This window comes from Pongo pygmaeus, chromosome 23, assembly GCF_028885625.2.
Source record: "Pongo pygmaeus isolate AG05252 chromosome 23, NHGRI_mPonPyg2-v2.0_pri, whole genome shotgun sequence".
Classification (NCBI taxonomy): Eukaryota; Metazoa; Chordata; class Mammalia; order Primates; family Hominidae; genus Pongo; species Pongo pygmaeus.
Genome location: NC_085931.1, coordinates 31,355,506 through 31,381,631, shown reverse-complemented (window position 1 = coordinate 31,381,631; position 26,126 = coordinate 31,355,506). Strand labels below are relative to the sequence as shown.

The 26,126-nt window shown below is 49.9% G+C and overlaps 1 protein-coding gene across 1 annotated transcript in view; it reads left to right on the top strand.

The window, feature by feature from the left end:
- The first annotated feature begins 12,301 nt into the window (after window positions 1-12,301).
- The window catches only part of UBE2L3 (ubiquitin conjugating enzyme E2 L3), a 55,520-nt gene continuing 41,695 nt past the window's right edge, over window positions 12,302-26,126 (top strand). The window contains exon 1 of the mRNA XM_054469077.2: window positions 12,302-12,399. Coding sequence (XP_054325052.1) covers window positions 12,373-12,399 — 27 coding nt within the window. The 5' untranslated portion in view covers window positions 12,302-12,372. The remainder of the gene's footprint in view (window positions 12,400-26,126) is intronic.

The window sequence follows — 26,126 nt, the reverse complement described above, 5'->3', positions numbered from 1 at the left end:
GAGCAGGTCAAAACTTCTGTGCTGGCCGGGCGCAGTGGCTCACGCCTGTAATCCCAGCACTTTGGGGAGTTCAAGACCAGCCTGACCAACATAGTGAAACCCCATCTCTACTAAAAATACAAAAAATTAGCTGGGCGTGGTGGCGAGTGCCTGTAATCTCAGCTTCTCGGGAGGCTGAGGCAGAAGAATCGCTTGAACCCGCAAGGCAGAGGTTGCAGTGAGCCGAAATCATGCCATTGCACTCTAGCCTGGGTGACAGTGCAAGACTCCATCTCAAAAAAAAAAAATTTTTTTTTTGTAGGCTGGGTGCCGTGACTCATGCCTGTAATCCCAGCACTTTAGGAGGCCAAGGCGGGTGGATCACTTGAGATCAGGAGTTCAAGACCAGCTTGGCCAACATGGTGAAACCCTGTCTCTATTAAAAATACAAAACTTAGCCAGGCATGGTGGCACGCGCCTGTAATCCCAGCTACTTGAGAGGCTGAGGCAGGAGAATCACTTGAACGCAGGAGGTGGAGGTTACAATGGGCTGAGATCGTGCCATTGCACTCCAGCCTGGGCAACAGAATGAGACTCCATCTCAAAAAGAAATAAAAAAATTGTGGCCCAGAATGGTGTCTTAAGCCTGTATTCCCAGCACTTTGGGAGGCGGGGATGGGTGGATTACTTGAGCTCTGAAGTTTGAGACCAGCCTGGGCAACATGACACACACCTCTACAAAAAACACAAAAATTAACTGGGCATGGTGTTGCATGCCTGTAGTCCTAGATACTTGGGAGGCTGAGGTGGGAAGATTGCTTGAGCCTGGGACGTCAAGACTGAAGTGAGCCATGAGTGAGTCACCGCACTCCTGCCAAGGAGACACGGTGACACTCTGTTTCTAAAACAAACAAAAAAAAGCCAGGCATAGTGGCGTGTGCCTGTAGCCCCAGCTACTTGGGAGGCTGAAGTGGGAGAATAGTTTGAGCCCAAGAATTCAAAGCTGCAGTGAGCAATGATCATGCCACTGCACTCCAGCCTGGGCTACAGAGAGAGACTCCATCTCTAAAAAAAAGTAAAATAAAATAAATTTTAAAGTTGTTTTATTATTTATTTTTTGGAGGCAGGGTCTTGCTCTGTCATCCAGGCTGGAGTGCAGTGGCGTGATCTCGGCATACTGCAACGTTCGCCTCCCAGACTCAAGCAATCCTCTCACTTCAGCCTCCCGAGTAGCTGTGACTACAGGCTAGCACCACCATGCCCGGCTAATTTTTCTTTTCTTTCTTTCTTTTTTTTTTTTCGTTTTTTTTTTTTTTTGTAGAGATAGGGTCTTACCATGTTGCCCAGGCTGGTCTTAAACTCCTGACCTCGAGCAATCCACCTGCCTCAGCCTCCCAAAGTACTGAGATTACAGGCATGAGCCACCACACCCGGCCAATAAAAAAATTAACAGGCTGGGCTCAGTGGCTCATGCCTGTAATCCCAGTAAGGAGGCCGAGGTGGGCAGATTGCGAGGTCAGGAGTTTGAGACCAGCCTGGCCAATATGGTGAAACACTGTCTCTACTAAAAATAAAAAAATTAGCTGGGCATGGTGGCAGGTGCCTGTAATCCCAGCTACTCGGGAGGCTGAGGCAGGAGAATTGCTTGAACCCGGGAGGTGGAGGTTGCAGTGAGCTGAGATCACGCCATTGCACTCCAGCCTGGGCAACAGATCGAGAGTCTGAGTCAAAAAAAAAAAAAGAAAAAAAAATTAACAACAGGCCAGATGTGATGGCTCATGCCTGTAATCCCACCACTATGGGAGGCTGAGACGGGCAGATCACTTGAGCTAGGAGTCCAAGACCAGCCTAGGCAACATGGCAAGGCTGAATCTCTATTAAAAAAATACAAAATTTAGCCGGGCATGGCGGTGCACGCCTGTAGTTCCAGCTATTTGGGAGGCTGAGATGGAAGGATACCTTGAGCCTGGGAGGCAGAGATTACAGTGGACTGAGATTGTGCCACTCCACTTCCACCTGGACAAAAGAGCCAGACCCTGTTTCAAACAACCAAAAAAACAAAAAAACCAACCCCCAAAATAAAAACAATAATAATAAATAAAACAGAAATACCATAGGCCTGTTGGGAGGAGATATGCAGGAAGCGGATGGGGAGAGACACTGCCCCTACTTGCTTCAATGGGCAGATCTACTCTTTTTTTTTTGAGACAGGGTCTCACTCTGTCACCAGGCTGGAGTGCAGTGGCGCTATCTTGGCTCACTGCAACCTCCGCCTCACGGGTTCATGCCATTCTCCTGCCTCAGCCTCCCGAGTAGCTGGGACTACAGGCGCCCGCCACCGAGCCCAGCTAATTTTTTGTATTTTTAGTAGAGATGGGGTTTCACCGTGCCAGCCAAGATGTTCTCGATCTCCTGACCTCGTGATCCACCCTCTTCGGCCTTCCAAAGTGCTGGGATTACAGGTGTGAGCCACTGCGCCCGGCCGGCAGATCTACTCTTAAGTGTCATTTATCAGATTCGAAGAAGGGTTTTGGTTTAATAAAGGGTTATGCTCCTTGAAACAAGTTTGAGAACCCCTGGGTTAGAGGACCTCTTGCCCATTGTGTGCTCACACACACACGACACACACATACGCCATCCCAGTACGTAATGACCTCCCTGACCCAGAGAGAAGGTGATATGTCCCCCTTACATCTCAGTTGGCTCCACATTGCCAGCTCTGTATTCCACTTTCCCTCTCTCTACAACCCTAGTCTATGAATTTTGGGCCATGGAGTCTGGGTTTCTGGGCAACCTGATTCACATCCTTCTCCTGACGGCATGGCCTGGCTCCATTTCTGTTTGTCTACCAAAGCCCCAGGCTTTGTAGAGCCTGCCTGGCCTTGAGGAGGGGAATGGGCTCCATCCTGAGAGACTGCAGGAGGGTTTAAGCTTCCCATCCCCCATTGCTACAGTAGCTCCCCCAGCTTATAATTGCATATCCTTTATTTTTATTTATTAAAAACTTAATTTTTGGCCAGGCGCAGTGGCTCACATCTGTAATCCCAACACTTTGGGAGGCTGAGGCGGGTGGATCACGGGGTCAGGAGATCAAGATAATCCTGGCTAACACGGTGAAAACCCGTCTCCACTAAAAATACAAAAAATAGCCGGGTGTGGTGGCGGGCGCCTGTAGTCCCAGCTACTTGGGAGACTGAGGCAGGAGAATGGTGTGAACCCGGGAGGTGGAGCTTGTAGTGAGTCGAGATAGCACCACTGCACTCCAGCCTGGTGACAGAGTGAGACTCTGTCTCAAAAAAAAAAAAAAAAAACCAACAGCAACACTTAATTTTTTTTTTTTTTTTTTTTGTAGAGACAGGGTCTCCCTATGTTGCCTGGGCTGGTCTCAAACTCTTAATCTCGAGTGATCCTCCCACCTCAGCCTCCCAGAGTGCTGGGATTACAGGCATGAGCCACCACACCCAGCTGCATATTTTTTATTTTTGTTTCTATGTGTTTTCTGTCTGTTCTTTGCTGTCTCCTCCATGTCTAGAACAGTGCCTGGCACATGATAGGTGCTCAGTAAATACAGGACTGAAGAAGACAGAGGCAGACAGGCCAGATGTGGCTGCTGTCCTCAGGGAATTGACAGTCCATGATCTATGAGAATGAGCTGCAGACTGGGAGGCAGGTGTCCCAGCATGGGCTCACCAAGCTCCTGCCCTCTCCCGGTCCAGCTTTCTCACCTATTAAATAAAAGTGAAGCTGGACATGGTGGCCCACGCCTGTAATCTCAGCACTTTGGGAGGCCAAGGTGGGTGGATCGCTTGAGATCAGGAGATTGAGACCAGCCTGGCTAACATGGTGAAACCCCATCTCTACTAAAAAACACAAAAATTAGCAGGGCATGGTGGCAGGTGCCTGTAATCCCAGCTACTCGGGAGGCTGAGGCAGGAGAATTGCTTTAACCTGGGAAGTGGAGGTTACAGTGAGCTGAGGTTGTGCCACTGCACTTCAGCCTGGGTGACAGAGCAAGACTCTGTGTCAAAATAAATAAATAAATAAACAAACAAACAATAAATGAAAGTGATGGATTACATGAATGGTTTTCAAACTGGGTTCCTCAGGGCTCAGTTTGGGGGAGAATGCAAAGGTTAAATACAAATAACAATGGAATGTAGTAACATTGGCGCTTGGGCGAGTGCTCTGGGTGAGGAATATGGTGCTCATGGGGAGAAGAGCCGCATCAGAGCAGGCTTCCTGGATGAGGCAAGGAGGAAACACAAGAGCTGAGAGCTGAAGGAGAGGGAGTGAGGGCTGCCAGAAGAACTGAGAGGCGATTTCAGGCAGTGGGAACTGGAGCTGCAAACCCCCAGCCTCCCGCAGTCTGGCTGTCTGTACCAGCCCTCACCCATGCCCACCACCCTCAGGGCACGCACATCCCTTCTTGCACTGATATTTTCCTGTCCTATTATGACCCTCCTTTGAGGGTGCAGGGAGGACTGGAGCTCAGAGAGGGAGGGTCATCTGGCCGGACTCTAACCAGCTGAGTTCCAGTGGAGTTCCTTCTATCCCCCAGCACTGGATGGGGCTGGATACCTGGAGAGGGACCGTGCTGCTCTTCCTGGGCCCTGCAGCCTGCCCGGCTGGTCCACATCTTCCTGGGCCAGGAGGGCAGCATTGTGCCAGCTTCTAGCTCTCTGGCTGGGGCCCCCTGGCCTGCTGGGCTGGCTTCCTGCCCTGGTGGCCCTGGCCCAGCTCCCCAGCTCATGTGCCTCTGCAGCAAGTGGTCAGCCCCTTCCCATCTGCACTTTATAAGCCTCATCCCTGAATCCTCCCCATAGCCAGGGAGCCTGGCACTATCCTCTCCAGAGAAGGAAACTGTCCAGGGTCACACAGGGAATTATGTGCAGGTCTGTGTGACCTGAGTCTGGGCTCTGAACTGGTGCTCGCAGGGTCTTGCCCACTGGCTCTGGCAGCCTGAGTGTTACTGTAATCCCCGAGCCTTTGGACAAGCAGGCACTGCTTCCTGAGATCCCCATTGCTGCTGTCAGCGTCTCTGTTTCCCAGCTCCACACTGCTGCCAGGACAGACGTATCTTCTGTCTTCTAGCATCTCCATTTCTCTTCCCTTTAGATCTATTTTTCTTTTTTTTTTTTTGAGATGGAGTCTCGTTCTGTCATCCAGGCTGGAGTGCAGTGGCGCGATCTTGGCTCACTGTAAACTCTGTCTCCTGGATTCAAGCGATTCTTCTGCCTCAGCCACCCAAGTAGCTGGGATTACAGGCGCGTGCCACCATGCCTGGCTAATTTTTGTATTTTTAGCAGAGACGAGGTTTCACCACGTTGGCCAGGCTGGTCTCAAACTCCTGACCTCAGGTGATCTGCCCACCTCAGCCTCCCAAAGTGCTGAGATTACAGGCATGAGCCACCGCTCCCAGCCTGGATCTATTTCAATCACCCTCCTTACTCTGCAGCCTGAAACTTGAGGCTTTGCCCACTTCCCAAAGGCACGAGTAGCAATGACCATTTGTTCTGTCATTTGGCCATAGCTCTAGGTCAGAGGACAGTCCTTCATCAAATGTTTGTTGAGCATCCAATCTAGCCAGGGGATGACAAGCGTCAAGTAATGTGTTAATTTCTTCATTCACTAAGCACAGAGAATGGAGTAGAAGGAAGGTGGAAAGAAGGAAGGAAAAGAGAGAAGAAGGAGGATAGAAAGGAAGGAAGGTGGGAGGGAGAAAGGAAAGAAAGAGGGAGTCCTTTAGGTTATCTAAGCCCCGTCAGGACTTGGTCTGGTCCTCACAGTGCAAGAACAGACTTGGGCTTGAGCCTCTGACCAGCCAGATGACTGAGAAGCTGAGGAACAGCTTGAGCCTCAGTTTTTTCCACTGTAAATGGGGTTGATAGCAGTTCTGACCCAGAGGGCTGTTGGGGGAGTCACAGAGATGCTGGGTGCTGCCTTTGCACTCAAAAGGGTCCAGGCTAGGTGTGGTGGCTAACACCTGTAATCCCAGTACTTTGGGATGCTGAGGTGGCAGAATCTCTTCAGTCCATGAGTTACAGACCAGCCTGGATAATACAGAGACAACCTGTCTCTACAAAATTTTTTTTTCCAAAAATTAACCAGGCATGGAGGTGTGCACCTGTAGTTCTAGCTAGTTGAGAGTCTGAAGTGGGAGGATAACTTGAGTACAGGAGGTTGAGGCTGCACTGAGCCATGATCACACCACTATACTCCAGCCTGGGTGACAGAGCCAGACCCTATCCCCAAAAAAAAAAAAAAAAAAAAATTCAAAGGGGTCCAGCATGCATCTTACTGTCAGCTTACCTAAGGGAGCATGATAAATTGAGTCCCTGCCATGATGGACATGGGGAGTGTAGGGGGAGGGAATGGCAAAGGCACCACAGGCAGAGGGAACAGCACGGGCACAGTGGGGGGTGTGATGTGGCACACCACTGATTGTGGGAAGCGAGAGATGTGGGAGATGAGGCTTCAGGTAGTCAGAGGGAGGTTGAGGCAAAGCCTCACCTGCATGCTCTAGATGAGGTCCAATTCCTGGTACCCAGCTTCTTAGCCCAATGATGGGCCACTTCTCCCAGGGCCACAGTTTTCTCTCCTATCAAATAGAACATCTTAGCACTGCTTTATGCTGCCAATGAAGGGTATAAGTGTCCAGTGCCCATTTCCTGCCCCAGCAGAGGCACTTTCTTTTCCTTGTCCTCTTGCTTAATGGGGAACTCCTTCCATCCCTGGTTCCTCACCCAGCTTCTGCGAGGCCCCTCCTCTGAGCCCCCACACCTCATCAAACCCTCAACACTCTCTGGTGTTTTCCTTGGTACCTCCTCAAGATGCTGTGAGCTCCTTGGGGGCAGGTGGTGCCTGTGTACCTCTTTTTTTTTTTTTTTTTTTTTGAGACGGAGTCTCGCTCTGTCGCCCAGGCTGGAGTGCAGTGGCGCGATCTCGGCTCACTGCAAGCTCCACCTCCCGGGTTCACGCCATTCTCCTGCCTCAGTTTCTTGAGTAGCTGGTACTACAGGGGCCCGCCACCGCGCCCGGCTAATTTTTTCTTTTTTTTTGAGACGGAGTCTCGCTCTGTCGCCCAGGCTGGAGTGCAGTGGCACAATCTCCACTCACTGCAAACTCCGCCTCCTGGGTTCACGCCATTCTCCTGCCTCAGCCTCCTGAGTAGCTGGGACCACAAGCACCCGCCACCACACCCAGCTAATTTTTTGTGTTTTTAGTAGAGACGGGGTTTCACCGTGTTAGCCAGGATGGTCTCGATCTCCTGACCTCGTGATCTGCCTGCCTCGGCCTCCCAAAGTGCTAGGATTACAGGTGTGAGCCACGATGCCTGGCCTTTTTTTTTTTGTATTTTTAGTAGAGATGGGCTTTCCCCGTGGTCTCGATCTCCTGACCTCTTGATCCATCCGCCTCGGCCTCCCAAGGTGCTGGGATTCCAGGCGTGAGCCACCGCGCCCGGCACTGTGTATCTCTTTTTCTGGACCTGGGCCCAAGGCCTAATAGGTGAGTGCCCAAGACTCCATGCTGACTGGAGTGGTCAATGTGAGCAGAAGGGCCTGGTAGTCCAGGAGGAGGAAGAAGCCACTTCTTTTCAAAAAAATTTATTGCCAGGCGCAGCAGCTCACGCCTGTAATCCCAGCACTTTGGGAGGCTGAAGCGGGCGGATCACTAGGTCAGAAGTTCGAGACCAGCCTGACCAACATGGTGAAACCCCGTCTCTACTAAAAATGCAAAAATTAGCTGGGCATAGAGGCGCGCACATGTAATCCCAGCTACTCGGGAGGCTGGGGCAGGAAAATCGCTTGAACCCAGGAGGCGGAGGTTGCAGTGAGCTGAGATTGCGCCACTGCACTCCAGCCTGGGCAACAGGGCAAGACTCCGTCTCAAAAAAAAAAAAAAAAAAAAAATTTATTACTGGCTGGGCGTGGTGGCTCACGCCTATAATCCTAGCACTTTGGGAGGCCAAGGCGGGCAGATCACGAGGTCAGGAGATCGAGATCATCCTGCCTAACACAGTGAAACCCCATCTCTACTAAAAATACCAAAAAAAAAAAAAAAAAAAATTAGCTGGGCGTGGTGGCGGGCTCCTGTAGTTCCAGCCACTCAGGAGGCTGAGGCAGGAGAATGGCGTGAACCCGGGAGGCGGAGGTTGCAGTGAGCCGAGATCGCGCCACAGCACTCCAGCCTGGGCGAAGCGCGAGACTCCGTCTCAAAAAAAGAAAAAATTATTACTTTTTTTAAAATTTTGAGATGGACTCTCACTCTGTCACCCAGGTTGGAGTGCAATGGCGTGATCTCGGCTCACTGCAACCTCCACCTCCCAGGTTCGAGCGATTCTCCCACCTCAGCCTCCTAAGTAGCTGGGACTATAGGCGCCCGCCACCACACCCAGCTAATTTTTGTATTTTTAGTAGAGACAGCATTTCACTATGTTGGCCAGGCTGGTCTCGAACTACTGACCTCGTGATCCGCCTGCCTCAGCTTCCCAAAGTGCTGGGATTACAGGTGTGAGCCACCGTACCTGGCCTATTTATTTTTGTAGATATGGTGGTCTTACTATGTTGCCCAGGCCGGTCTTGAACTCCGGGCCTCAAGTAATTCTCCCGGCTCAGCCTCCTAAAGTGCTGGGATTATAGGTGTGAGACTGTGCCCAGACAAAAAAGTCTACTTCTTTTTTTCTTTTCTTTCTTTCTTTCTTTTTTTTTTTTTTTGAGACATGGTCTCACTCTTTCACACAGGCTTGAGTGCAGTGGCACGATCACGGCTCACTGTAGCGTCAATCTCCCGGGCTCAAGTGATCCTCTCACTTCAGCCTCCCAAGTAGCTAGAATTACTTGGCCATCACACCTGGCTAATTCTTTTTTTATTTTTTGTAGAGACGGGGTCTCCCTATGTTGCCCAGGATGGTCTCAAACTCTTGGGCTCAAGCAATCCTCCTGCCTTGGCCTCCCCAAGTGCTAGGATTACAGGCCTGAGTCACCACAAGGTTACTTCTGATGGGAGGCTTGGGGAGATGGCACAGAAAGGATAGGTCTGTATGAACAAGGTTTGGCTGAGTGGACGGGATCGGGTATGACTAGAAGCCAGGCCTGCTAGAGGGAGCAATGAAGGTTTAGAGCAGGAAAGGGGCCCCAAAGGCCAGGCAGCCCTTCCACTGGGACTGGGTACATTTCCTGAGTGCTTGTTTAGTAAAAGCACTTTGTAGCTCAGTGGCTTGACTCCCCACCTGCAAAGTGCAAGGGAGTCATCTTGTAGGCAGTGGTAAGGATGCAAGAAGATGCCATGGCAAAGGCTAGTCCTTGACATTGAGCCTCTGATGATCCCACTCTGTATTCTCAGCTTAACACATCCGGTCAAAGATATGAATCATGCTTCCTCAACTGGCTTGGAATTTCTCAGCGTAAGGGTCCTTTTCCTCTGTAATTCTCCACAGAGGAAAGCAGTTCCCAATAAAGCTATGTTTTTTCTTTGTCCTGGGCCCAGTCAGGGCAGGTCCTGTGCTCACAGTAGACCTGAGTCAGTCCCAGGCTTCTAAGTCCCACCATGACCTTAGAGAGCTGATGGGGTCCCTCATACATATGCTGAATGTGTATTGAACACCCAGTGTACTGGCCTTGGGGGAGGTAAAAGGCAGGCAGAATCGCTGACCACATGAGACTTGTCATCTAGTTTCTCCCTCCTTTACTGTGTGAAGCCTGGGCTCCCAAGATGAGTGTGAGGCCAGCCTCATTCCAGGATATGTATATCTATATATATATTTTTTGAGACGGAGTCTCGCTGTGTTACCCAGGCTGGAGTGCAGTGGCGCGATCTCGGCTCACTGCAAGCTCCACCTCCCGGGTTCACGCCATTCTCCTGCCTCAGCCTCTCGAGTAGCTGGGACTACAGGCGCCCGCCACCACGCCCGGCTCATATTTTGTATTTTTAGTAGAGACGGGCTTTCACCGTGTTAGCCAGGATGGTCTCGATCTCCTGACCTCGTGATCCACCCACCTCGGCCTCCCAAAGTGCTGGGATTACAGGCGTGAGCCACTGCGCCCGGCCCCAGGATATATTATTTCCAGTTCCCTTTCCTTCTCGCCTTTCAGGAGAAACCCACTGTTCTTAGAAATGGAGAAAAATGTCCAGCCCCAGTGACTCACACCCATAATCCCAGCACTTCGGGAGGCCAAGGTGGGTGGATCACTTGAGGTCAGGAGTTCGAGACCATCCTGGCCAAAAACGCTAAAACCCTGTCTCTACTAAAAATACAAAAATTAGCTGGGCATGGTGGCAGGTGCCTATAATCTATGCTACTCAGGAGGCTGAGGCAGGAGAATCACTTGAACCCGGGAGGCGGAGGTTACAGTGAGCTGAGATCATGCCATTGCACTCCACCCTGGGTGACAGAGTTAAACTGTGTCTCAAAAAAAAAAAAAAAAAAAAGAGAGAGAAAAACTCCTTAAGAAGGTCTGAGTATATTCTGAAGCTATGTTCTTCTCTCTGCATTGCTACCTGAGGTCCAAACCACTGTCACCTCTTTGCCTGAATGATTGCAACCGGTTTCCAAGTGGCCCCTGCTCCCCTTCTTATCCTCTTACTCACCTCCATTCCCCATTTTCCAATCAGAGTACTCTTTTTTTTTTTTTAAGACGGAGTCTTACTCTGCTGCCCAGGCTGGAGTGCAGTGGCGCGGTATTGGCTCACTGCAACCTCTGCCTCCCAGGTTCAAGCGATTCTCCTGCCTCAGCCTCCTGAGTAGCTGGGATTACGGTCGCCTGCCACCACACCTGGCTAATTTTTGTATTTTTAGTAGAGACAGAGTTTCAGCATGTTGGTCAGGCTGGCCTCAAACTCCTGACCTCAAGTGATCCACCCGTCTCAGCCTCCCAAAGTGCTGGGATTACAGGCATTAGCCACTGCGCTGAACCCCAAATTACTCTTTAAAACACGCATCTCAGCCCAGGTGTGGTCGCTCATGCCTGTAATCCCACCACTTTGGGAGGTTGAGGCGGGAGGACTGCTCAGGAGTTTGAGACCAGCCTGGGCAAGACAGTGAGACTTCATTTCTACAAAAAATAAAAAAAAACTTAGCAGGGTGTGGTGGAATGTGCCTGTAGTCCCAGTTAATTGGGAGGCGAAGCAGGAGGATCCCTTGAGCCTAGGAGGTCGAGGCAGCAGTGAGCTGTTATTGTGCCACTGTACTTCAGCGTGGGTGACAGATCAAGACTCTGTCTCAAAAAAAAAAAAAATCATCTGACCATGGGGTCGATACTCATATCTATCAAAGACCTCTCACAGAACATGGAATAGAAACCAACTCTTCCCCTTTCTACAAGACCCTCCATGGTCTGTCCCCTGCCTCCCTCCCACCCTATAATCCTTTTACTCCATTCTGGACACTGAGACAGCCTCATGGTCTTTGCCAGTGCTGCTTCCTCTGCTCGAAACGTTCTCCTCCAGTCCTCCCAGCTGTTTCTTCCCATTTTCCAGGTCCCAGCATTGGCTTTGGAGCCAGCAGCCCACCTGTGACAGGAGCCTGACTCTGCTCCTAGCTGACCGTGTGACCTTGGGCAAGTCACTGGCTTCTTCTATGCTTCTGTTTATTGTGAAATGAGGATGTTAATGCTAATGTATCCCAGAGGATGGTTCCAAGGATTAAAGAAAATAAAGCACTAGAGAGAGGTCTGGCACTTAATAGGGCCATTTCCTCTATTTGGCTTCCTTGACCTCTCAAAGTATGTCCCCACTGTCACTTTCCTATCACCGAGTTTTCTTCACAGAGCTTGGCAGTGCCTGTAGTGCCTGAAATAACCTTGGTTATTCAACTTTTTTTTTTCCCCCAAGACGGAGTCTTCCTCTGTCACCCAGGCTGGAGCGTAGTGGCAAGATCTTGGCTCACTGCAACCTCTGCCTCCCGGGTTCAAGCGATTCTCCTGCCTCAGCCTCCTGAGTAGCAGAGATTACAGGCGCCCGCCATCACGCCTGGCTAATTTTTTGTATTTTTAGTAGAGACCAGGTTTCACCACGTTGGCCAGGCTGGTCTCGAACTCCTGACCTCGTGATCCACCCGCCTCGGTTTCCCAAAGTGCTGGGATTACAGGCGTGAGCCCCCGCGCCCGGCCAACTATTTTATGCAATCAATATTTATTATGCTCCTACTATGTGCCAGGCACTGGTTGTAACTGCCATCTGATTGGATGATCCGTAAACGCTGCGGCGGCCCAGTCTGTGCGGTTCACTCGTATTCCTCCACGCGCCCCCCCAGCACGGTGGGAAGCACACAGTAGGTGCTCCGCTCTGCTCCTGTGCCCCGCCCCGCGGCCCCTCCCCCGCTCCAGGAAGTGCGGGGGCTCCAGCCGCCCGGCCGGCCGCAATGCATTCTGGGGAAGGAGCAGCACCAAATCCAAGATGGCGGCCAGCAGGAGGCTGATGAAGGTAAAAGCCATTCTCTGGCAGCGGCCGGGCGTGGGGCGGCGTCCCAGGCTCCGGATCCCCGAGGCAGGCGGCGGCTTCTCAGGGCGCTGCCGTCTGGCTTCCTGCCCTACACGGCCTCGTCGGTTCCCTGGGCCGCGCGCAGGCTCAAGGCGCTAACGGGGCTGGCCTAGGCCGCAGCCTGGGCGGGAGCGCAAGGCCGCGCTGGGAGCCGCTGTCGGCCCCTCAGCCCGGCCCGGGGCGTTCACGCCACTCTCCGCCCGGAGCTTGGCCGCGTCCCCCTGTCGCGGAGGCCGCGGTCCGATCCGAGGGCGTCGTTAATGTGAGAGCCCGGTTGGGAGGCTCCAAACCGGGCGCCTTCGGGGAAGGCCCGAGCGCCGGAGCCCCTGCCCGGAGCCCGCGCCGCGGAACCGCCCCGCCCTGGGCCGCAGTGCGCTGGGCTTGCAGCTCCGCTTGGCCCGGCCACAGCTCGGGAGTCTGGGAGGTTCGGGTTAGGAAAGAGAGGAGGAGGCCAGGCGGCCAAAGTTAGGTCAGTTTGTTGGTGGGTCGTTTGGAATTGCGCTGGGTCCTAGCAAACTGTCGCCTTGTGACTGCAGAGTCACACAGCGGGTAAGTTCCAACTCCAGGAAGGCCTGAGGTCGGCCCCGATCGCGGCGCGGTTCTGCTTCCCTCTCCTCCACGCAGTCATCCCGATCTCCCTTCCCTGATAAAGCAAAGTGCCATTTCTTGGCGGGGAGAACGGTTGATTTCAGTCGTTCGAATCAAAACGGGCCAAAGTTTATAATAATAACTTGGTACTTTGGATCTTGAATGCAGCAGGGTGCTTTCTTGCTAATTGGCACCTTTTGGTGAGGAACACATGCTAAATTGGCTTAGTTCTTTTGCCAGTGGATTTGCCAAGGTCCTCCGTAGCCCACCCCGCTAGCATCTGTGAGTCGGCGGCTGGGTAGTGCTGCCGGCCTGCAACGGGCCGGAAATTTAAAAAAGGCCCGGGAGCCGGTTTCCTGAGGGGAGATAAAGAGCTGGGGTTCGTTCTGGGCAGAGCAGTGCTTGGTAGAGCTAGGCATTGAACTTGGAGCCACAGTCTCTGAGCCTTCCCTCCCTCCCTGGGAACGTTTTCTTTCTTTTGTTCCCTAAGGGCTAGAGAGGACATTAACTTTATAAAACTGGAGTGGAAGTGGGCACAAAAGAACAGTCAGAGGACTTCAGACCTCTCCTCATCTCTTAAGCTAGTCACACCACCATTCACCAGATAAGGGGTCGGTTAATGGTTTTCTTTCCTACCCTACTCCCAGGTGCAGTCGTCCATTAACCCTTGTGGATTTAAACTTAGAAAGATTTCGGGAGTGCAGGCCGGGCGCGATGGCTCACGCCTGTAATCCCAGCACTCCTGGGAGACCGAGGCGGGCGCATCACTTGAGGTCAGGAGTTCAAGACCAGCCTGGCCAACATGGTGAAACCCTGTCTCTACTAAAAATATAAAAATTAGCTGGGCGTGGTTGCATTCGCCTGTAATCTCAGCTACCCGGGAGGCTGAGGTGGAAGAGTCGCTTGAACCCGGGAGGTGGAGGTTGCAGTGAGCCAAGTTTGCACCACTGCACTCCAGCCAGGGCGACAGAGTGAGACTCCATCTCAAAAAAAAAAAAAAAAAAAAGATTTCTGGAGTGCATGCCTTGCTTTCTAATGTTACTGAAATTACTCTGAATCTGTATCCTCATCTCTCAGGTGCCCTCCCAAGTGCTCTCCTCCCCAGACTACCCCTGACGGACACCAGAGTTCTTTTAAAGCAGATAACTCAATTCTTTCACTCCTGTTAAAAACCTCTATGGTCTTATTGTCCTCAGCAGTTAATCCTAACCTCTTACTTGGCATGCAGGACCTTTCTTAGACTGGCTGAAAGCAATCTGTTGAGCCTCATCTCCTGCCCTTTGGTTTCCCACAATTCTTGCACCTAATCACAGTAGCTACTATTTTTCCAGCTTTTACTTCGTGCTTTATATGCATGACCATGTTTAATCCTTCCTGTGAAGTAGACATTGTGATTTCCATTTTATCGATGAGAAAAGATTCTTTGGCTTGCTCAGGGTTACCTAGCTAGGGAGAGTGAGTTGTGATCGAACTTGGTTCTTTCTCCAAAGCAAAGTCTCCTGCTCTTACTTGCTGTCTGGTGTCCCTTTGCACGTGTTGTTTGCTCTACCCAAGAAAAGCTGCCTTCTCCTCACTTCTCCCTTCCAGAGAAGTCCCAGGTTCAACTCCAGTGCCAACTACTCTGTGAGCCCCTGCTCCCACATCCCCCTTCAGAGTGAGTTGTTTCCTCCTTTGTGTGACCACAGCGCTTTCTTTATATTTCTCTTTGAGCACTTGTCACAATCTCTTTGTGTTACAGACTTGTCTTTCCTATACTGGGTTCTGAGATCCCGAAGGGCAGGGATCTTGACCTAATTCATCCTGGTAGCCCCCTAGCCTATCCCAGTTGACCCAGTTTGGAATCTCCAGGCTCTCAGTGGTCTAAGAGGGGACTTATTATGGTTTTAAAATTATTACTCTGTTTCTAAAAAAAAAAACAGACCTTGGGAAAAAATTGTAACATTAACTATTTATTAAATATTAGGTTATTTACGTAAGTTATCTTTTCAACACTGAAAGTTAGTGTATTGTCATTTGTATTTTTTATAAATGAGGACATTGTGAGGTTAAATAGGTTAAGGGAGTTACCTAAGGTAGAATTGTAGAACATGGTGGGGAGAGAGAAGACGCTGACTCTTCCTGGCTCCAGGACCCAAATTCCATGCCTCTTGTCAGGCTGTCTTTCTTACTCAAAGGCTGCATGGAGCGGTGTGTTGTTTCTTAAGTTGAGGATGGAAAGGCTTTCAGTTCACTAGGGGAACACCAGTTATGTAATGCTGATCATTGGCTGTGAGAATCAATGTTTAAGACTGGTTTTTTTTTTTTTTAAAGGAAGAAAAATTAGTGATACAAGTTGATAAACAGAGTCTTTTCGGTACATAGGGTGGAAATAAAGTGATTTTCGTTGGTGAAAAATTGGGGCTTAGTGCATGGAACAGTGCCTTAGGCATAGCAATCTAGCAAATGTTGAATGATCAAATTAATTACATCTTAAAAGAACTTTAGATTTCTGTTAAAAATGTTTTCTAGGACATTCCGCAGCAAAGATTTCTTTGTAACAATGGACTGTCTGCAGATAGTGTAAAACACATTATTAAAAGTAGAGTGATTTGCATATACTACACTGAGAAGTTATTTTAGGCAAAGTGAGTATGATAGTCTTTTATTTCAAAAGCACTTGCCAGGAGGATTAACCTCTTTTAGAAACCTTTTTAGGGATTACAGTGTTAATAAAACATTAAGTACATTTTAATTTGCAAGCAGCTAATTTAGCATTGTTGGCCACAACCAGATTGTAACCATTGCTTCAATCAGGATGGGGAAATTGCTACAAAAGCCAAAAGTGAAACCTTTATGTGTGGCTTAGGCAACTGATTGCCATCTGATCATTTCTTTGCAGCTTCACACTGCACACATTTCCCCTAAGGGCCCTCCTGTTGAGTAGCTTCCCAGAAGGGCTTTTCTCAGAGGGGAAATCTGTGGATTTAGAGGGGTGTGTGTGTAATGTCTTGTTACTTATCATGACATAACTGTTGAGTTAAGGAGTTTCGCTCTTGTTGCCCAGGCTGGAATGCGATGGCACGATCTCTGTGCACTACAACCTCTGCCTCCCAGGTTCAAGCGATTCTCCTGCCTCAGCCTCCCAAGTAGCTGGTACTATAGGTGTGCACCACCACTCCCTGCTAATTTTGTGTAGAGAGGAGGTTTCACCATGTTTGCCACACTGGTCTCGAACTCCTAACCTCAGGTGATCTGCCCGCCGAGGCCTCCCAAAGTGCTGGGTTTACAGGTGTGAGCCACTGCGCCCAGCATAATGCTATTTAAAAATGTTCACTCAGAACTTCATATTGTTATATTTTCTCCCGGTCCATAGTCATAGTAGGAGGAACCTCTAAAAGTTCATTCCTTGGGTTTCGTTGTATTAAGCAGTGAGGTAGTTTGCTTTTGAGTGTAGGTTTAGATTCTGAGGTTGGGTGATTAAGGAGATAGAGCAATAAGTATGTCACATGTTTCAGGAGGTGAGGGGAGTTGTATATGTGATGTTATGCCAGTATAAATGTCCTGAATCCACTGAGGCTTTGTGAATTGAGAAAAACGTTGCATCTTTTTTTCTAAATTCATGCATTCCAGTAAGTTGGGACTGTTTCTGCCTGCCTTAATGGTATTCTTTGTAAATGTTTGGGACAGGTGATGGGAAGGAGTATACTCAATTATTGCAACATTTGGGACCTTTTAAGGTATTTACTAGAAAACTCTGAGGCAGGCTAGGCGCGGTGGCTCACACCTGTAATCCCAGCACTTTGGGAGGCCGAGGCAGGCGGATCATGAGATCAGGAGTTCGAGGCCAGCCAGGCCAACATAGTGAAACCCCGTCTCTACTAAAAATACAAAAAATTAGCCGGGCGTGGTGGTGGGTGCCTGTAATCCCAGCTACTTGGGAGGCTGAGGCAGGAGAATTGCTTGAACCCGGGAGGCAGAGGTTGCAGTGAGCCGAGATTGTGCCATTGCATTCCAGTGCGAGACTCCGTCTCAAAAAAAAAAAGGAAACCCTGAGACAAAAACTCTTGTCTCAGGGTACTGGGGCCTTTTCTGATCTTGTTAAAACTCTAAATTAGGAGACTGTTGCTTTAACATTTTATTGTAAGAGGACACTTGAAAGTATTCTCATTTTATTGGAACGTTTGTTACGTTTGAGATATTTCTATATTCTTTGCTACAGCAGTAAATGTGAGAGCCACATTTCTTTGCAGCTTCACACTGCACACACTTCACACTGCACACACTGTGCTCATTAGAGAGCCACAGAGACGTTCCTCCTGAGCCAGACTCCAACCACTTCCAGAGTTTTCTTGGGAACGGCGCATAGATCTGTAGGCATCTAAGTCTTAGCTCCTCCTGTGACTCTCTCCCTCTGGCCCCATGCATCTCCTGCTGTCCCACCTTAGTTCATGGTTCACTTGTTTACTCAGTTGCTCAAGGAAAAAATGCCAGCGGAGCCCTTCTCGGCTCTTCCTTCCTTGTCTGGTCACCTGGTGGATTCTGCTGAACTATGCCTTCAGTCTCTGTTCTCTGCCTGTCTTCTCTCCATCCCCCCTCCCACTCCCACTCCCAATGCCACTGCCACTCCCACTGCCTCAGTTCAGGCCATCCCTGTTTGTGGTAGACACCTGCATCGAGTTCCTTAATGGTTCGTCTAAACTCCTTACTGGTCAGCGCACTCTCTGTCCCACACTATTCCTAACCAGCAGTGCATCAGAGTAGTGTGTGGTGTGTTGTGCAGTAGAGAAATGCACATGACCAGGCCCTGCTCTCAGAGATTGGAGCAGAATTTAGTAGGGTGAGGATGAGGCTGGGACTCTGGAATACAAGTGCACATTCCTTAGCTTTTTCCTTCAAGGTCTTGTCTCACCAGCCTTGTCTCGCCCCACTTGCCCGTTGAGTCCCCTAAAAACAGCATGCTTTGCACACTCTGGATCTCGTGATTGGCATCCCTGTCTCTTCTTTGTACCAGGGTAACTTTTTGACCTTTGAGACTCAGCTCAAGGGGCAATTCCTCTGCCCTTGAGCTCAACAGAGGAGAAAAATGGCATGTACCTGGAACAAATAAATCCTGGGCTGGCCACTCTGTGCTAGATGTCTGCCACCTGACTAATGGCTTGCAGGAGAGGGAAAGACCCCCTCTGACACTGAGGAGGAGGTCGAACTTGGCCTGGCCCTTTAAGCACGAGTAGGGTTTCAGCAGTTGAAGAAGAGGGACCGGGTGGCCAGTGAGGTTGAGTCTCTCTCATCCCTCAGGAGGGCTGTGGGCAGTGCCTATGGGAAATGCCTTGAGGAGCCCCAGAGACCATCTGCCTACTCCCCAGTGCTGCTTGCATCTGACCTTGTGCTGTCCCACTTTGGGTTTTTGTTAGGCTAGCCCCTGAGATGCTTTCCAGAAGTGTTGAGGCATTGGCTTGATTTTGCCCCAGATTGGCATGTCTAGCGCACCTGGTTCCTCCAGAGCTAGGAGACCTCCCTCTGCCAGGCCAGCCTTGGAGGGTGAGCTACCTCTCTATAGGGGGGGTCACTGAGGGCAGTGCTGATGGATTTAAGGACAGGTGGCAGAGACGCCATAGCCTTTAGGTTGAGGGGCCAGATCTACATATCTCCTGGATGCTACAGCTATCCAGGGGAAGTGGCATGCCACTCACTCGGGAAGGGCTTTGCATGTATCTCCTGTGGCGAGCTTCATCATGTCTGTTCTTGGGGGACATAAATAAGCCTAATCTCCCCAAGCCCCCCACCCATATAAGAAAGGGAGGAAGGGGCTTTTGCTCAGAGCAAAGCTGTTTAGAGGAAGACTACAGCATAGCAGTTAAAAGCTCAGGTTCTGGAGTTTCAATCCTGGGCCTGCCATGTCTTAGCTGAGTGACCCTGGGCAAGTTACTTTACTTCTCTGTGCCTTAGTTACTTCGTCTGTGTGTGAAGGTTAAATGAGTTAATATATACCAACTGCTTAGAAGAGTGCCTGGCATATAGTTAAGTGTGGGCTACTTGTAGATATTATTATTGGGAATAACCAAGACATGTTCCAGGGCAGGGAGATGACCAGCCTGACAGGAGGGGAGGATTTGGAGGAGTGATAGGAGATGGTACTGCAAAGGTGTTTTTGGGCCAGGTTGTGGCCAGCCTGCCTGGACATACCCTCATCACTGAGAGCCCATTCTCTTACCTGTGGTACTCTCTTATTCTGTAGGTTGGAGAAAGAGTTACTGAGACAGCTGTGTGAATGTTTGTTTAAAAATGTTGGCTGGGGGCCAGGCGTGGTGGCTCACACCTGTAATCCTAGCACTTTGGGAGGCCAAGGCGGGCGGATCATGAGGTCAGGAGATTGAGACCATCCTGGCCAACATGGTGAAACCCCATCTCTACCAAAAATACAAAAACTAACCAGGCCTGGTGGTGCGTGCCTGTAATCCCAGCTACTAGGGAGGGGGAGGCACAAGAATTGCTTGAACCTGAGAGGCAGAGGTTGCAGTGAGCTGAGATCGTGCCACTGCACTCCAGCCTGGGCGACAGAGTGAGACTCTGTCTCAAAAAATGTTGGCCTGGCACAGTGGCTCACACCTGTAATCCCAGCACTTTGGGAGGCTGAGGCAGGTGGATCACTTGAGGTCAGGAGTTCGAGACCAGCCTGGTCAACATGGTGAAACCCCAACTCTACTAGAATCACAGAAAAATTAGCTGGGTGTGGTGGCACGTGCCTGTAATCCCAGCTACTTGGGAGGCTGAGGCAGGAGAATCGCTTGAACCCGGGAGGCAGAGGTTGCAGTGAGCCAAGATCATGCCACTGCACTCTGGCCTGGGCAACAGGGTAAGACTCCATCCCAAAAAAAAAAAAAAAAAATGAAAAGAAAAAAGAAAAATGTTTACTTGGCTGGGCGTGATGGCTCACGCCCGAATCCCAGCACTCTGAGAGGTCAAGGCGGGTGGATCACTTGAGGAGACCAGCCATGGGAAACATGGCGAAACCCCATCTCTACTTAAAAAAAAAAAAAACAAAAACAAAAATCAGCCGAGTGTGGTGGTGCATGCCTGTAATCCCGGCAGCTACTCTGGAGGCTGAGGCAGGAGAATCACTTGAATCCAGAAGGCAGAGGTTGCAGTGAGCTGAGATGGCGCCACTGCTCTCCAGCCTGGGTGATAGAGTGAGACTCTCAAAAAAAGAGAAAAGTTTACTTTTCCCAACAAAGTTGAATAGCTTTTTTTTTTTTTTTGGAGACGGAGTCTCACTCTATCACCCAGGCTGGAGTGCAGTGGCGCCATCTCAGCTCACTGCAACCTCTGCCTCCCATGTTCAAGCCATTCCTCCTGCCTCAGCGTCCCGAGTAGCTGGAACTACAGGCATGTGCCACCATACCCGGCTGATTTTGTATTTTTAATAGAGACGGGGTTTCGCTGATCTCGAACTCCTGCCCTCAGGCGATCCACCCACCTTAGCCTCCCAAAGGATTACAGGCATGAGCCACTGTGCCCAGCTTAAAATTGAATAGCTCTTGAACTCAAAAATTTGTCTTCCTAATATCTCAGAAATTTACCTTGCATATTGTAAACATCCAGTGTAGTGTGACAGTCACCGTGTCCAAAGATGAGCATAGGTGCTATGGAAGGCTCCCATAGGTGCTGAACTGGGGCAGGGGTGGAGGTTTGAAAGCAACTTTTTTTTTTTTTTTGAGGCAGAGTCTCGCTCTTTCACCCAGGCTGAAGTACAGTGGTGTGATCTTGGTTCACTGCAACCTCCGCCTCCCGGGTTCAAGCAATTCTTCTGCCTCAGCCTCCTGAATAGCTGGGATTACAGGCGCACGCCACCACGCCTGGCTAATTTTTGCGTTTTTGTATTTTTTTTTTTTTTTGAGATGGAATCTTGCTCTGGCGCCCATGCTGGAGTGCAGTGGTGTGATCTCGGCTCACTGTATGCTCCGCCTCCCAGGTTCACGCCGTTCTCCTGTCTCAGCCTCCCGAGTAGCCAGGACTACAGGTGCCCGCCACCACGCCTGGCTAATTTTTTTGTATTTTTAGTAGAGACAGGGTTTCACCATGTTAGTCAGGATGGTCTCGATCTCCTGACTTTATGATCCTCCCTCCTCGGTCTCCCAAAGTGCTGGGATTACAGGCGTGAGCCACTGCGCCTGGCCCCCAATTTTTGTATTTTTAGTAGAGATGGGGTTTCACCATGTTGGTTAGGCTGGTCTCAAACTCCTGACCTTGTGATCCGCCCACCTTGGCCTCCCAAAATTCTGGCATTACAGATGTGAGCCACTGCGCCTGGCCAAAAGCAACTCTTGATTGAGAAGTTGAGGTCTCAGATGTAATATTCTTGCTTCTTGTCTTCTCTTTCCATTTTTTTTTTTTTTTTTTTGAGACGCAGTCTCGCTGTCGCCCAAGCTGGAGTGCAGTGGCACTATCTTGGCTCACTGCAACCTTCACCTCTGGGTTTGAGCAATTCTCCCTGCCTCAGTCTCCTGAGTAGCTGTAATTACAGGCATGTGCCACCATGCCTGGCTAATTTTTTTTTTTTTTGAGATGGAGTCTCGCTGTGCTGCCCAGGCTGGAGTGCAGTGGCGCAATCTTGGCTCACTGCAAGCTCCGCCTCCTGGGTTCACGCCATTCTTCTGCTTCACCCTCTCGAGTAGCTGGGACTACAGGCGCTCGCCACTACACCCAGCTAATCTTTTGTATTTTTAGTAGAAACGGGGTTTCACCATGTTAGCCAGGATGGTCTCGATCTCCTGACTTCATGATCCACCCACCTTGGCCTCCTGAAGTGCTGGTATTACAGGCGTGAGCCACCGTGCCTGGCCTAATTTTTGTATTTTTTAGTAGAGATGGGGTTTCGCCGTGTTGGCCAGGCTGGTCGTGAACTCCTAACCTCAGGTGATCCGCCTGCCTCAGCTTCCCAAATAGCTGGGATTACAGGCGTGAGCTGCCGCGCCCAGCCCTTGTCTTCTCTTTCAACCTTGAAGCAGAAAGTTAAGAAAGTTGCTTCTGGTGGCTGTGTAGTTTCTCCTTCTGACCCTTGCTGCACACATACTCTAGAATTCCAGAGCTGTGTGAGGGATCTTGGAAAGCAGACACCAGTGGCCTCTGTTTACAGATGAGGAGGCTGAAGTCAGTGGTGGAGCCAGGCCCAGTGTCAAGGTCCCCTGCTCTCTGGGCCTTGCTCTTGCTTTTTAGATGGTTGCTTTTGGTCTTGAGGAAGGGACAAGATGGAGAGGAAGAGGGTTCATTTCAGAATTCGGTGGCTGTTTGGGTTTTGTTTGTTTTGGTTGTTAACACTTCCAGGGCTGTGTTGATTATAGTTTTCTGTATTTCATTTTCTTGTCAGATTTTGTCCCCACTTTCCTAGCATAGGTAGGCAGAGCGGGGAACATTCTCTTTTGACAGCCCTTAGCCCAGCAGGCACATCTGCAACCAAAGCAGGTGCTAATGTCAAAGGGCTCATGGGCTAATGTCAGGGCTCATGTGGTGCTCCATCTTTCTGAGAGGGGACCCACCTGACTCACGGTGAGGGAGAGGGTGTAACTCAGAGGTTGAATAGCCTCTGAACCCATCTGAGATGGCTTGTAAAAAAAAGTGTTTCACACCAGCATGCCTCTCATTAAGAACAGTCAGCGGCCGGGCACGGTGGCTCAGGCCTGTAATCCCAGCACTTTGGGAGGCTGAGGCGGGAGGATCACGAGGTCAAGAGATCGAGACCATCCTGGCTAACACAGTGAAACCCTGTTTCTACTAAAAATACAAAAAAAATTAGCTGGGCATGGTGGTGGGCACCTGTAGTCCCAGCTACTCAGGAGGCTGAGGCAGGAGAATGGCGTGAAGCCGGGAGGCGGAGCTTATAGTGAGCCGGGATTGCGCCACTGCACTCCAGCCTGGGCGACAGAGCAAGACTCTGTCTCAAAAGAAAAAAAAAAAAGAACAGTCAGCATAAGAAAACCTAAGCTTCCTGAAGGATTCTCCACGAGTTTTACACAGGCAGTTCCCGTCGTGCCCATTTGTCCTGTGTCAGGCTTTGTGTGGTTGAGTCTGTTGTGGACAGACTTGAAGAGGTCGGTGTCCCAGCCCTCAAGGAGCTGTCAGTCTGGTAGAGGGGTGCTGGACTCTGGAGTTTGTAATGGAGGTCAGGAATGCCAGGCACACCCATGTACAGATGGACACGGAAACACCTTCCAGGAATGAGGCCCGGCAGCCAGAAGCTGGGGTCAAGGCCTGCTGAGTTGGAGCTTTGGCCATGCTTCCCCCATGCTTACTGTGGAGGTTGTGGGCAGTGCGTTCCTCTAAGCCTCTGTTGAGTGTTTTCTTTGTCATGTCCTCTTAGAATGACCGCCCGAGAAGGAGTGTGCTGTAACCTCTGAGAAGCAGTGTGCTGTGATAGAGTAAGAGTTCAGATGTAGATTTCTGCCTTTGACTCCTTAGTGTTGTGCCTTTGAGTCTCAGTGCCCTGATTTGTCCAGCGGATGATGAGATGACTTCATAAAGTTATGATCATAGCTAAGTGTATTATTTATTTATTTATTTTTTGAGATGGAGTTTCACTTTTGTCACCCAGGCTGGAGTGCAATGGTGTGATCTCGGCTCACTGCAACGTCTGCCTCCCAGGTTCACTCAATTCTCCTGCCTCAGCCTCCCGAGTAGCTGGGACTACAGGTGCCCGCCACCATGCCTGGCTAATTTTTGTATTTTTAGTAGAGATGGGGTTTCACCATGTGAAATTTTGTATTTTTAGTAGAGACGGGGTTTAGTAGAGACGGGGTTTCACCATGTTGGCCAGGATGGTCTCGAACTTCTGACCTCAGGTGATCCACCTGCCTTGGCCTCCCAGAGTGCTGGGATTACAGGCGTGAGCCACCATGCCTAGCCCAGGTGTAATTAGTTATGATGATAACTAAATGTAAGATAGCTACCATACTGCTGACCTATGGAAGGGATGATGTCTTGGCATGGGTCCTGCCCCCTTAGCTAAATGTTAGTTGAAATGAGAGAATTGCATTAGAAGGCCATGAGGCTTATGTTTAGATTTTCAGTATATTGAATTACATTTAAGTCATGATTCAGTGGCCAGGCACAGTGGCTCATGCCTATAATCCCAGCACTTAGGAAGGCTGAGGCAGGAGGATCACTTGAGCCTAGAAATTTGAGACCAGTCTGCCCAACAGTGAGACCCTGTCTCTACAAAAAATAAAATGATTAACTGGGCACATTGGCACATGCCTGTAGTTGCAGCTTCTCAGAAGGCTGAGGTGGGAGGATCGCTTGAGCTCTGGAGGTTGAGACTGCAGTGAGCCGTGATCATGCCACTGCACTCCAGCCTGGGCAACAAAGCAAGGCCCTGTCTCAGGGGGGAAAAAAAAGTCATGATTTTAGTGTCATTGCTAACGGTTGCCTTATGCAAGCTTGGAAAGTTTGCATTTCTGTTACAATTATTTACTTTGATAGACCAGTTATACTGGAATTTGGTAGATTTAAGGCAGGTTTATGTAACTTTCCTCAGATGTCCAGCTCCATCTGCCAGGTTTTGTTTTGCCTGAGCAGTAGGAGCCTAGAAATATTCCTTGCACAACACAGGCACATAATGACTAGCTGTGCAGGACTAGGGAAAATACTGAATATGTTCGTGTTTTTGTTGATGTAAATATTGGTCAATACTATTCCAGAGCAAGCTAAGCACTCCTGGGATCCCACAGAGTAAACAGGAACACCTGCTCTGTCCGTTTCTAATGGGAGCATTAACTCACTGCTTTGGGTGGCTGAGATAGTCAAAAAAGAGCAATTTCAGTGCAGGTTCTAGTCCTGGGCGTGCTCTATACAAGTTCTTTGACTTGGACATCTCTGAGCCTTGGCCTTACCATCTGTGAAATGGGGCTAATATGCCCCACTTGCCCATCTCAGGACTGTGAATTGTAAACAGTGCAGAATGGCCTCATAATTGACCACTTCCTCTCAAGCCATGGCTACCCCTTTCCCAGCATCTCTCTGTTTTCTGTTCTTGTTAGAATTACTTTTCTTTTCTTTCTCTTTTTTATTTTCTTTGAGATGGACTCTCACTCTGTTGCCCAGGCTGGAGTGCAGTGGCGCGATCTCGGCTTACTGCAACCTCTGCCTCCTGAGTTCAAGCAGTTCTCCTGCCTTAGCCTCCCGAGTAGTTGGGACTACAGGCACACGCCATCATGCCTGGCTAAGTTTTTTGTATTTTTAGTAGAGACAGGGTTTTACCATGTTGTTCAGGCTGGTCTCAAACTCCTGACCTTGTGATCCCCCAACCTCAGCCTCCCAAAATGAGGGATTACGGGTGTGAGCCATCGTACTCGACCTAATTTTTGTATTTTTAGTAGAGACGAGGTTTCACCATGTTGGCCAGGCTGGCCTCGAACTCCTGACCTCATATGATCTGCCGGCCTCAGCCTCCCAAAGTGCTGGGATTACAGACATGAGCCACCATGCCTGGCCTCTTTTCTTTAAGAGACAAGGTCTTGCTCTGTTGCCCAGGCTGGAGTGCAGTGGCATGATCATAACTCATTATAACCTTGAATTCCTGGGCTCAAAGGATCATCCTGCCTCAGCCTCTTGGGTAGCTGGGACTACAGGTGTGTGCCACCATGCTCGGCTAATTATTTTATTTTATTTTTTTTTGAGATGGAGTCTCACCCTGTTGCCCAGGCTGGAGTGCAGTGGTGCAATCTTGGCTTATTGCAACCTCCGCCTCCCAGGTTCAAACAATTCTCCCACCTCAGCCCCCCAAGTAGCTGAAGACTATGGGTGAACACTACCATACACAGCTAATTTTTGCATTTTTTGGTAGAGATGGGGTTTTGCCATGTTGTCCAGGCTAGTCTGAAACCCCTGGGCTCAAGCAGTCCACCCACCTTGGCTTCCCAAAGTGCTGGGATTATATGTGTGAGCAACCATGCCTGGCCATTTTGTTATTCTTATTATTTGTAGAGATGGGATCTTGCTATGTTGCCTAGACTGGTCTTGAACTCCTGGCCTCAAACGATCCTCCTACCTTGACTTCCCAAAATGCTGGGATTATAGGTGTGAGCCACTGTGCTGGCTGGTGTTCACTTAAA